At 51.1% G+C, this 12,264-nt stretch overlaps 1 protein-coding gene and 1 long non-coding RNA gene across 3 annotated transcripts in view; one reads left to right on the top strand and one right to left on the bottom strand.

Moving 5' to 3' along the window:
- Positions 1-2,281: 2,281 nt before the first annotated feature.
- Positions 2,282-7,825, bottom strand: LOC148594621 (uncharacterized). The gene is made up of 2 exons (XR_015913393.1): positions 7,660-7,825; positions 2,282-3,104 (listed from the first exon to the last, which is right to left on the bottom strand). It is a non-coding gene; the product is annotated as an uncharacterized LOC148594621 (long non-coding RNA).
- Positions 7,826-9,720: 1,895 nt separating this feature from the next.
- The window catches only part of SETD1B (SET domain containing 1B, histone lysine methyltransferase), a 40,414-nt gene continuing 37,870 nt past the window's right edge, over positions 9,721-12,264 (top strand). For both annotated transcript variants that reach the window (XM_088525128.1, XM_088525127.1), the window contains exons 1-4: positions 9,721-9,927; positions 10,266-10,420; positions 10,860-10,958; positions 11,454-11,724. In XM_088525128.1, the coding sequence (XP_088381254.1) occupies positions 9,855-9,927; positions 10,266-10,420; positions 10,860-10,958; positions 11,454-11,724 (598 nt within the window). In that variant the 5' untranslated portion in view covers positions 9,721-9,854. The remainder of the gene's footprint in view (positions 9,928-10,265; positions 10,421-10,859; positions 10,959-11,453; positions 11,725-12,264) is intronic.

Below are 12,264 nucleotides of genomic sequence, written 5' to 3'. Positions count from 1 at the left end.
ACACTGCTGCTTGCTGGTGTCCAGCTACATGGAGCTCGCATGGACAGCAGGGATTTGCAGGACCTGGGAAGGCAGCGGGGCGACTCTGCGACTTGTTTGAGCCCTCGGTGCAGAGCGTGCTCTGCTGTGAGCAGGCACATAGAGGGCAGCAACCGGCCAGCGCTGCGCCAACCCGCAGGTCACCTGAAACTTGGGGACTGGCTCTCTGCCATGAACGAGCTTGATATGGCTGGTCTTGATTGCATGTTTCCTGTGCCTTTTTTTTTCCTTCCGACACACGTTTCACCCTTCCTGACTCGCTGTAACAGCACAGACATGCTATAAAGCTCCCTGTTATTTCCTTGGAATAGTGCAGAACTCTGATTTCTTACAGAAGGAGATTTCCTGGTGAAAACCATTCTAATTAAACTTACATATCTCATAATGCTAAGGACGCCCCTCCATGAGAGGCAGCTGAAGATACTTGTAAAATGTCAGTGCTGCTAGACCTTTGATGATCTGAGTGTCTAACAATAGCATAGGCAGCGCCTGTTCGGCACGGATACGGGACACCAGGCAGATGGGAGGAGGAGGCAAAACAAAAATATTTCAAAATGGAAATCTTCAGACAAAATATTCAAAGTATAAGTCACATCTGGCTGTCAAGCTTTGTATTAGCTTGAAAAGCACACACAGACACAGTGCTTATAGCTAATCCTTTCCATTGTAGGTCTGGGTAACTGGAGGTTCCCTTTGTGACTCCGTTTCGGAGCGGGCGAAGCGTGGGCTCAGCTGACAGGCCTCCGAGCGAGCCAGGGTCGGTGACGGAGGAGGACAACAGCTGCACGAGCTTTAATTCCTCTCTCCACCTTCTCGTACAAATGTGCCCCTCAATCCTCTGCCTGCAGGAACTGGAGAGGAACATGTAGGCAGCCCGCTCTCTGCCAACACCAGTGGCATTTCCTATTCTGCAGGCAATCACGTAGTAAGCACTCAGACTATGAAATCTTTTTCATATGGGCAGCTGAGCAGCGGGGGGTGGGGGGCTAGAATCAGTTTGGTCAGAACAACCCTGCAGATGCTAGTGACGCGTTTTAACCCCTTTTGTAATATGGCAGCAGTATGGGGTAATTTACTGCCACGGGAACCACTTCCTGTGTGCCGAGGGCTGCAAGTCTGCGTGGACGGACGACAGGCACCATGCGGGGAAAAGCGCGTGCAGGGGACAGCCTTAGGAAGCAAAGGGAACCCTGTTCTCCATCAGCAGCTCCCTAGGGAGACGGCGGGGGGAAGCAGACATAGCTTTGTGGATTTAGTGGAAACTAACTTCAGTTGGGGATTAGCAGTGTTTTGCAGGCAGAAAGAATCTCTTCGGGGTTAAAGCAATGAGAATATCTGGAAAGGCTATTTTAAGACATACCTTGGGGGGAAAAAAAAAAAAAAAACACACAGAAAAGCCAGAACAGTTATGAAAATAAACTAGAAACTAGGCGAAAAAAGAACACGGCATGCAAGAATCCAATGTAAACAAAAGGCAGAGGCTGTCCAGGTAGAAAACCACAAATGACACAGGTTGAAATGCAAGACCTAGAGTTCATTGAGCAACATCAAAAATGCTGTGTCGTCCACACCTCCTCGTCCCGGGTGTAACCGTCTCCACAAGGTGAAGGGCAGCCATGAATCAAGCTCTTTTCTTCTCAGTCCATATTTTCTATTCAATTATTTGCAGGCTGTGCAAGTCCTGCTTTATTTCCCTCTCCATATGTTGCACTCTCCTCCTGGGGTTTTTCTATTCTGCACTGTGCATTTGGCCTCTCTCCCATTTCTTTCTCCTCAGCTCTGCTCAGATCTGCTCTTTGTAAGCGCCGCGGTGCACATATGCCAGCTCCCCCTCTGCCCACCTCCCTGCCCCGGTTCCTGCCCCATCGAGTGTCCCTAACACTTCCCTTGAGCATTTCTTTTTTTGCCATTGGGGGCTGACAGCCAGCCAGAAAAGGGACAATTTTGCGATGGCCCTGGAGCCCATGCTGCTCCCTGCGGCAGCTGACGGGGAGCGAGGATGAGGACGGCGGCGAGGACGGCTCTGCAGCTGCTTAGCAACTGCGAGCTGCTGTTCTGCGGTCGTGCGGGGCGGCAGCCGAGGGCACCTCATTCACTAACTGCCTCTTTTGGCCCGTTCTGCTGAAAAGCGTGACCTGCCGGGGTGCTCCTGGCTGTTTATGTCAAAAAAATGTTTCAAAACACTGATTTCTAACTGCAGAATCATGAGTAATAGTGCCAATGTCAAGGGCAAACTAAAATGTTTAGTGGTTTGATGGCTTTATTGATGAAAATTGCCAACCTTCTTGATTTATTTGATGATTCCTGTAAGTCTGAAAGCATTCTAAAACATAACCAGTTGTATGGATATGGTTGCACTGATGGGATCACAGCATTTCAGTAATAGCTGTGTTTCAAAGGCACGAAGTGACACAAAGCATTCTGCAAGTTAGGTGTTGAAATAGCTTTTTTCTTTTATAGCTCAAGAGTGATTGGATCTCTAAAAGCACTCTACCTGTCTTGCAGAGTGGCTGTGTCATAATTCTTACAGAAATAATAATGAACAGATGCAGATGGGAAAAAAAAAAAAAAAGGCAGCACAGCCCTGGTAAACGTGCAAGATGCCCATCAAAAGTCGAGTGGATCTTAGTCTGTAGAAAAGAAAGAACATGTTTGTTCCACTCTCAGGCATCATTGTACATCTCTCTGTATCCAGGTAGCCAAGAGAACACATCAGACTAGCGAATCCCGGTCATTATTCAGAGCATCTATGTCACATACTCCGAGCATGGTTGCTCACAGGCAAAATCTGTCAGAGGGCTGCCTATTTTGTCTAAGGAATTTCCTATCATTGGCTATACTTAGGAGGTTATTAAAAATGTCAGAGCAAAAGCAGTGAACAAGCAAATACCTGGTCCACAGTTCTACTCAGTGTTCCACTGATATTTTTAGTCTTCAGCAGTATGTGTTGAGGCTCCTTCCCAGCTCCTGAGCAGTGTTTTCTTCCCAGGGAACTGAGCACGGTGGAGATCCAGATCTCCTCCTGAGGCCGTTTTGACAGGCCTGGGACATAGGCACACCTGGAGCTGGGAAGCTGCTGCATTACAGAGAGAAGCAATGTTTATCAATGAGCTGGAAGAACATAGAAATTAGTATTTAAGTTTGTAGGTGAGGCACAGCAGAAGCAAAGGGGTGTTGAATACAAATGCCATTGATAGAGCAATACTGGCCAAAGCACCGTCCTTTCCAAAAGAGCCAAGTGTAAAGCAGCACAACCAGAACAAGGAGCCCAAACCAAGAGGCTGGGGACACCGCCCTGAGGAGGAGCAGCTCTGGAAAACCAGCTCGTACCCGCCCGGCGTCATCCCTGCATGCAGAACAGGAATCCCGGATGGGAATGCCCTCACCGCTGGCAGGATCGCAGATGGTATGCTCTGTCCTCTTCTGGTTGCCCTGATCAAAATGCTGAATAACTAGAATATTAATGGGGAACCATGATGAAAATAATTACAGGATTAGTAAGCATGGACCGTGGAGGGAGCTCTGCGAGTCTCCAAAGGGAATGATAAATACTTGCTTGATCAATATGTACACAGCTGCACAGGGACAGAAATCTGTTAATACAGCATTCTTCAGGCAAGCAGGCTAAGATATAACAAAGTCCAATCACTGAAAACAAAGCAGAGAAAACAATTTACCAACCCTTACTCGATTCTCACTGGCCACTTTTAAATTAAGATTTCATGCTTTTTCTACGATACAGGTATACTGCGGTTCAACTACATCTTTCAGATGTGAAAAGGCAACTAATGCACAAAAGTCTCATGACCTGCAGGAAGTCAGACCAAATGAACCTAGAGGTCTCTTTTGTCCTTTATAAGCTATTAATCTAGTTTGCTTAGACAAGCAATGGATTGTGACACAAAAACCTTCAATATAAAGGCTTCTGTGTACAAGTCAGCCTAAGACAAAATGCTGTAAACAGTCACAATCATTGTTTGGCAGAACAGCTGCATATTTTTTACTTCGTTTTGCCTCTCAATCTAGTTTGCTTCAGCTACAACACTGTGCCAAAGGAATTAAAACACTTCTTATTGATAACAGACACTAAAATAATTAGCACAGCATTTTCAACAGCAAGGTAAGTAGAGGGATACTGTGGACAAGCAGAAATTCTATAGCTTCAAAAATGTGGTATAGTTGCCATAGGCCATTCAGAGCAACAGTCTGTTTTTTTACTGGGTTTTTGTCTTTTTTTTTTTTTCCCTGAAAGATTTCTTTCTTCCTCTAAAGAGTCCCATGCAGTAAGCCAGGGTCAATCTAACTCAAGTATGAAAGTCTGGTTTGACCTTTCTGGGATTTAAATATGCCGTACCAGAACATCTAGCTTTTTAGATATGATTTTCAGCCATTAAACCACCCACTCTTGGGAGCACAATTGCCTTAGTGACTTTTAAACTACATTGAACATACTAGTCATTCAGAAACTAAAAAAAAAAAAAAAAAAAACAGTTCTCAGTTCAACAGTTGAGGCTCACAAGAACAGTTTTCAGAGGTGCCGAAGACCCACGCTGGGTTGGTCAAGAGCTTCACACCACTTGCTGCCCCAGTAATTCCTGGCCCGTGTTTGCACATTGGCAGCTCCAGGACTCTCCCAGCTGGAGCAGTTCCTACGAGCCGACTGCGGAGAGGCCGTTCTCAACAGTGATTAATTGCGTGCAGGGATTATAGACCTGGAAAAATATGCAGGAGGTGCATGTGCAGACAAAGCCGGGCAGGCTCCCCCAGCATTACGGGCTGCATGCGTTGCCTCAAAGTCTGGACTGCACGGAGCTTTGCTTCTGTATCGAGCAAAACCACAATTAAGGTTTAACTTAAAATATATATTTTTTAAAAAAACCCAAACGTCTATTTAAACATAAATTTAAAGCCCCAGGAAAGTTGACAGATGTTGTTTAAATCTGGTACTTTTCTTATTGCTTCACGTGGTGATTTAACTGGGGATGATGCAAGCTCTAGAACTGTGTCATACAGCTTAAAAAAAAAAAAAAAAAAGAGAGAGAGAGAGAGGGAACAGACCCATTCCGAGCCGTATTTTGATCTCCAAGCCGCTTGTTTTTGACCACTTTATCCTCCTGCGGTCGGCTGAAACGTTTTCCACTCGCAATAGGAAACAGCAGAGACATTTTTAACGAGGCGCAGCACCGCGCTTGTGCAAAGGGCTCCCTTCCCGCATTCTCCTTGCGAGGCGCCGTACGGCAGGAGGCAGCTGCAGCAGTGACACAAACAGGCGCCCTGCATGTAAATAAGGCTCCTCCGGAGCGAGCCCTCGAGGGCAGCCCGCGGCTCCACGCGTTGCCAACGCGCAGAGGCGGCGCCGCCGGCCACCGCCGCGGCCCCGGGAAAGGGCAAGACAGCCCTTAAAAACACGGCAGCCCCGCGACGGAGGCGCTGGGCTGAAGGATACCGGGATCGCTGTGCGGATGGAGCCCGTTTGCTCGTTTCCAGCGATGTGCGTGTTCGTGTAGACGGCGGGGGGGCTGCGAGCCTGACCGGAGGGAAAAGCGGCTCCCGCGCGCCCGCCTGAGCGCCTGGCCCCTGCCCTGCACGTGCCGCCGCCCGTGGGCACCTCTGCCGAGCAGCACTTACCTGCTTCCCTCCCACACGGTCCGCAGGACGCTCCTGCTCTAGCCTGGCTTGGTTTGGGGTGTTTTGGTGTTTTTTGCCCTTTTTTTTTTTTCTCCCTGCCCTCTGCAGTGGTTGCCCGAGCCAGGCTTTCCTACCCCAGCTAATTTCAGTCTGCCGTGGAGGGCAAGGTTTAACTCCCCGGAGAGCTGAGGAAGCTCCGAAATAACCCCCCAACACACACATGCCTCCACCTTGAGCGAGCGGGAGAAAAACAGCTTGGAACAAAAACAAAAAAAAAAAGTAAAAAGGAAGGGGGGAGGAAGAGAGAAAGGCACGTGCAGCAGCTCGCGGCGCCCATGGCGGCCGCGGGGCGCCGGGCGCTGCAGCAGCCGCAGCCGGGCCAGGCCGCGGCGGCTCCTCCCCGCCATCCCCCCGGCCGGAGGCGGGGAGGGCAGCCCGGCGGCGGCCGCACAACAAAGCGCCATGTGACGGGGGGCCGGGAGCGGCGGCGCGGGCCCCGCTCCTCCCGCGGCTGCCCCTGCTCATTTGCTTGGCTCCCCCCTTACACCACCCTTTTTTTTTTTTTCCCTCTTTTCTTGCTTGCTTTTGGGGGGTTGTTGTCGCGGTTAAAAAAAAAAAAAAAAAAAAAAAACCCTTCCGCATTAGGCTACTTTCCTCTTTGGGTATTCACCCGAGGCTGCGGAGGGGGGAAGGGAGGAAGGCGAGGGGCGGGCTGCGTTATTTATAGGCACCCAGGGCTTCGCCGACATTATGCGAACTGCCTTTGTCCTCCCCGCCCGGCCGCGGCCCCCCCGCGCCGCTCCGCTCCGCTTCCCTTCCCCTCCCCCGGCCCCGCCATGGCTGGAGCGCCGCCAGCGCCGCCGACTGCAGCGCTGCCTCCCGCTGCTGCAGGGCGCTCCCCGCCGCCGCCATCTTGTGCACGCCACAGCCTCGGCGAGGGAGGGGGGGAAAAGCCACCAGCAGCCGCCGGCCCCTCCGCAAACCCTCCCGCCGCGGCCGCCTGAGGTGGCGCGGGGAGAAGCGGCCGTTTTCCCCGCAGCCACCGGGACGCGGAGCTCGGCAGGGAGCCCCAGCGCTGAGGAGAACGCGGCGCCCGAACGAGAAGCCATGATGGCCGCCAGCTTCACACACCGCGGAGCGCCGCCGGGAGCCGCCGCCGCCGGCCGCCCCTGCCCGGCACCCGAGACGCGGGGGGCTTTCCACCAGCTTTCACACAATAATCATAATAATAATAAAAACACCAAGCCGCCGGCGGGGAGGCCGCTTCACGTGCTGAGTGGCCGCACTAAAGCACAACCACCGTGAATATCAACTGCGTCACGTCTTTCCAACTGTAAAACGCAGGCTGCAAAGGGTCCCTCACTTGGAAGGAAACTCCCTCATTTTGGATTTACTTCCAGACCTACATCTTGCCCCCCTCTCCAAGCCACTGCCTCTCGCTATGAAGGACTTTACAGCTTTTTTCCTTTTTTAAATACATGTATAGTGAGACATTCTCCATTAAGACGCTCACCGTCCTGAAAAACAACCCCCCCCCCATTTTGTTGCTTTTGAATTTTTCTGTCGAACCAAATGCTTCAATAACTAGAGGGACAAACATGTAAGGGATCCCACCACCACCGCCGACTTCTCGCCTTTTTTCTTTTTTTCTCTTCTTTAAATCAACCTTAGCAATATCTTGCTGTTTGTAGGCAGATTTTTTGGTGCATTCATTTTGAACAGCCACGTAACGCCTGCACGGACTCACAGCAGCGTCTCTCCGCACAAAGGAAAAAAAAAGCAGGGCTGGGGACAAGCAAGCTTTGTGCAGAAAAAAAAAAAAACTCTGAAAAATATACATTCAGATATGCTCTGTAGGTATCCAGCGAGAACAAGAGAGCTACCGTTTCTACAGACCGTCGTTGGGACCGCTCTGCTCTGCCTAGGACAAAAACATTTGCTGCACAGGCCTGGTCTATATGTTTCTCTGCAAGGGCAAAAGGCTCTACTTACCCGCACACCATAGCTGAACGCGGTTCTGAAGGTGAAGTTGTTACGCTTTTTAAAATATGGCTATAAATATATATGATCTGTATCACCACTTCTCTCGTAAGTTTGCAAGTCAAAACGGATCTCGTTATTTACGGATCTCTGTATGGCAATGATCTTAACATCAAAAAAAAAAAGAAAGAAAAAAGATAAACCCCCCAAAAAACTAGAAAATGTTGTCCAGCTATGTTGACTGAGAGTATCCAGTTAGGACTTCTACTCGAGGCTTAAATATAAGTTCCCGGGAGAGATTTACTCTGTACATAAAAAAAAAAAGGACATTCTGTGTTTTTCCACCGAATCCACAGAAACTAAGGACTGTTTTCCTCAGTATTTTAGTCTGTACATGTTAGTGTGAAAACACCTGATTAACATTTACTGATCGTAAGCAACTTCAAACATCTCTATCTAGATTCCTTGATTTATATAAGTAAAATATTTCAAAAGCATAAATTGGTTTAGATAAACAGACAAAAACATAATACATGCAAATGAAGGCTTAGAAATAAGGACCACTTCAGTAACATTAACATGAAAACTACACTTAGTAAGGACAGAATGGATTGGGTACTTACAACATAAGAAAGAGAAAAAAAAAGAAAGCTTATCATAGTAAAATTGCTCATTTTTTGCCAGTATTCACTATTCCTATATTTAAAACATTACCTTATAAGCACCAGAGGAGTTAATAAAAAAATGGCCAGGAATTAAGTGTTTAATACAGGAAATACTTCCTAAAATTTATTGTTCAATCATCGTATAGCTCTAAAGCTTAAAAACCCCCAAACAAAAACATGTTATTTACTTATTTTGCATTCAAAATTGTTACTGCTGACATAGGGTGTGCCATGACCTAGTTACACAAGACAAAGATGGATTCCAGCTCAGAGGGAAAAATCCAAAATCTTTTTTTTTTGGGTCTTCCTTCTTCAGTGAGTCCTCTAAAGCCTGTTGCCAGACATTAGCACAACCCTGAGCAGTCCTGAAATGGATGGCAGTGGATTCGAGTGGAGTATTCCCCCTTTTGGAACAAAGGAAAAGCCCAGTTGGCCATTTTAATTCCAATGCAGAAAAATGGCTGCCTGGTCTCTTGGCCTCTCCTGAGCTCTGTCTGCTGAGGGATGTTTTTAGCCGGGCGTCTAATAACTCAAAGCCCCGATGGAAGCCGCGCGCCCATTGGCTCGCGGCCGCGCGCTCCCTCCAACCAGCCAATTACGCGCCCGCGCGGCCCCCGCGCGCGCACCCGCCGCGCCCGCGCCCCCTGCGCCCGGCTCCGCGCCCCGGCCGCTGGGGCGGGGGGAGGAGGGAACGGGCAGGCGGGGGGGGGGAGCGCAGCGCGCGCGCGCGCGGCCTTTAATAGCGAAAACAAAATGGAAGCCGCGCGCTGATTGGCTGCCGCCAGAGCCGGACCTTTAATAAGCAAAAACCGCCGCTTTCCTCCCCCCCAGCTTTATTTTTTTTACTCTCTTTTCTCCCCAATCGTGTGAAATTGCCACAGTGTCGCCAAACGGCGCCGAGCCGCACGGGCCCCCCCGCTTGCCGCCGCCGCAGGGCGCTCCGCCTGCCCTCTGCTTCGCTCCCTCCTTCCCTCCCTCCCTCTCTCTGTGCGGGGCGTCGCGGGTCTGGCCGAAATCTCTTTTTAAAATTTTTTTCCTCCCCCCCAGAAAAAAAAAAAAAAAAGAACTTGTCCCACCTAGGTCCATCTTGTTTAGAAACACTTTGCGCTAAGGTAAATGCAGCGGGCAGATTCCACGCTCCCTCCCCTCCCCTCCCGCCGCACGCCCTTAATGCCGGCGAAGGAGGAGAAAAAAATATATATTAAAAAAAATAGAAAATAAATTTAAAGAGCCCCCGCGTGGCGGAGGTGGAGGGGGGGGGCCCATGTGGCGGCGCGGGGCGGCCGCGGCGGCGGCGGGGGGCTGCGCGGCGCGGCCGCCGTGAATGTGCAGGCGGCGGAGGGCGGTTAGAGGCGTCCGCGGCGCTCGCAGCGGTGAATTGTGGGAGGCCGCCGCCGCCAGCAGCGAGCGCACACACAATATGTGGTGGCTCGCGAAGGCGGCGGGCAGGAGCCTGGCGGGCAGCCCGCGCCGGTAACCGGCCCCATGTGAGCGCCCAGCTCTCGCCTTTCGCCGCCCGCACGCGATCGGCCGCCAAACGCGATGTCTTTCCGAGAGACCAAGGCGGGGGAGAGAGCCAAGCACCCTGAAGATCATGGCAAAAAGCAGAGTTCAAGTGAGATTGGGGCTTTTTTTTTCTTCCTTCCCTTCCTCTCGCTCTCCTTCTCCTCCTCCCTTTCTGCCTCTTGTCTCGCCGGGGTGGAGGGAGGGAGGGAAGCGGGGACACACACGGCTCGCAATTCCCCCATTTTAGGGCTCGCTTCTTGGTGGATTTCCTCCCTGCCTGGGTGTGTGTGTGTGTGTGTGTGAGGGAGACGGCGGTTCGTTTAAAAAAAAAAAAAAAGAGGTCTTTGTTGAATAATTTTTAACTTCGGGGTTTTCTGCCTGTTTTTATTTTTTATTATGTTTTTTTTTTCTCCCCTTCCTCCTCCCTGCCTTGTCTCCCCCGTCCAGGTTGGATCAACGGAATGGAGAACAGCACCCAAGCCAGCACTTCTGTCGAGAAAAGAAATCACCATTGGAGAAGTTACAAGTTGATTATTGACCCGGCTCTGAAAAAAGGACAGCACAAACTCTATCGTTACGATGGGCAACATTTTAGCATGCCTGTGAGTGCGGGGATTGCCGCGTGCCCCCCTGTGTCGTGTTGCGTGTCCCCCCCGGCGCCCTGTCCGAGGCGCCGGGGCCCCCCAGGGCCCTGCGTTCCCCGCTGCAGCCCGTGTGTGTTGGTGGGGGGGTCGGCAGGGTGGGGGGCACAGCCGCGGAAGTTACTGCCACCTGACACGATGTATTCAACTGTCAGGAGCCCCGAAAGGAGCCCAAACCTGCAGCTCGCTGCCTGTGTTTCCAATCTGTGTGCATTTCCCAGCAGTATTGCAATTTGACACGTGTGTGTATGTGTGTGTCTGTGCTTTTCTGTTCCCCGGAGGCTTCCTATGCCTTGCCGGGGTTTATTTATTTTATTTACTTATTTATTTATTTCGCTTGTGGCTTAAATTTCAAGCAGTGCTATTGCTGTTTTTGTGCTTTTTCTTCTTCTCCTCCCAGAACTCTGGAATTGCTCCTGTGGATTGTGTCAGAGATCCCAGAATAGGGCGAATATGGACCAAAACTAAGGAGTTGGAGCTGTCTGTCCCCAAATTCAAGGTACTGCCCCTCTCTCTTGGGTTTAGCTTGGTATTCTTGTTTGTCCGGAGGTGAAGCTTGAGTTGCAGATAGTTTAATGAACCGCTTAAATGACAGTCATATTCCTATTAACATTATATTCGGTGAGCCGTTTAACAATAACCTGATTCTCTAAAGATAACAAAAAATCAATACATCTGACTAATAACATCAGGTGGAACGTTTTGGAGTTGTGTCTTGGGTGCTCTTCTCCAGGAGGGTGGGTGACAGGGGGACTGTTGGCTGGTAGCCCTGCTCAAAATACATATTCCTGGCGCCCGGCTGAATGAATGGCTGAAACTGCAGCGGCTGTGCTGCTCCCGGGGCCGGTGTGGGAGCCTTGGAGGCAGTTTCTTTCCCCAAAGTTCTGCAGGAGGCTTTAACCCTCTCCCTTCCACGCCATCCTCGCGCCGCTTTCCCTCCCTGCTCTTCAACGCTGGCGCTGATTTTCATTGCCACCCTCGTGCCTGTTTCCAGATTGATGAATTTTACGTGGGGCCAGTGCCGCCCAAGCAGGTCACCTTTGCCAAGCTGAATGACAACATCCGCGAAAACTTTTTGACCGACATGTGCAAGAAATACGGCGAAGTGGAAGAGGTGGAGATTCTCTACAACCCCAAGAACAAGAAGCACCTGGGCATCGCCAAAGTGATCTTTGCCACCGTGAAGGGTGCCCGGGAGGCCGTCCAGCACCTTCACAACACCTCCGTCATGGGCAACATCATCCACGTGGAGCTGGATACGAAAGGTGAGGGCCAGAGCTCGTCTTTGCTGTTGCAGCTCCTGCGTCCTTCTCTCCTCTCCTAAAATGCGGCGCTTTTGCAGGCTGGAAGGGCTCCGTGATTAAAATTTCGGAGCGCGTGGCCCTGTCCCCCTGTGTGCGGGTCTGGTTTCTGGGGCCTTGGGAAGTCACGTGGAGCCAAATGTGTTGTCTGTTGCTAGGAGACAGCCCTGTAATTTGCAAAATGCTGCCATCCTGCCCGGATCCTGCCCCTTCCCCGTCCCCCGCGCTGCCCTGGGGACCTCCTGCGTCCCCAGCCCCCTGCTCGAGCTGCTGCCGCCCCCGTGTGACCCCCTGCGGCTGGCCTGGCCCCTCGGCACCTGCTGGGCAAGACCCGCGTTTTGGGGAGAAACCCGGGGCTTCCCGGGACCCAGATCTCCGCATTCGGGACACGGCAGTGGGGCTGGGTGCTGTCCTCGGGGCGCCTGGTGTTTCATTAATATTTAGCAACAAACTCAAGGCTGGCAGTCAAAGAGTGCACAGCCCTTGACAGCGTGTGTGTGTGTG

Source organism: Tinamus guttatus, unplaced genomic scaffold (genome assembly GCF_059628265.1).
Source record: "Tinamus guttatus ecotype Peru unplaced genomic scaffold, ASM5962826v1 Tinamus_guttatus_pri_ptg000223l, whole genome shotgun sequence".
NCBI lineage: Eukaryota > Metazoa > Chordata > Aves > Tinamiformes > Tinamidae > Tinamus > Tinamus guttatus.
This window is presented reverse-complemented; position numbering and strand designations above follow the sequence as displayed.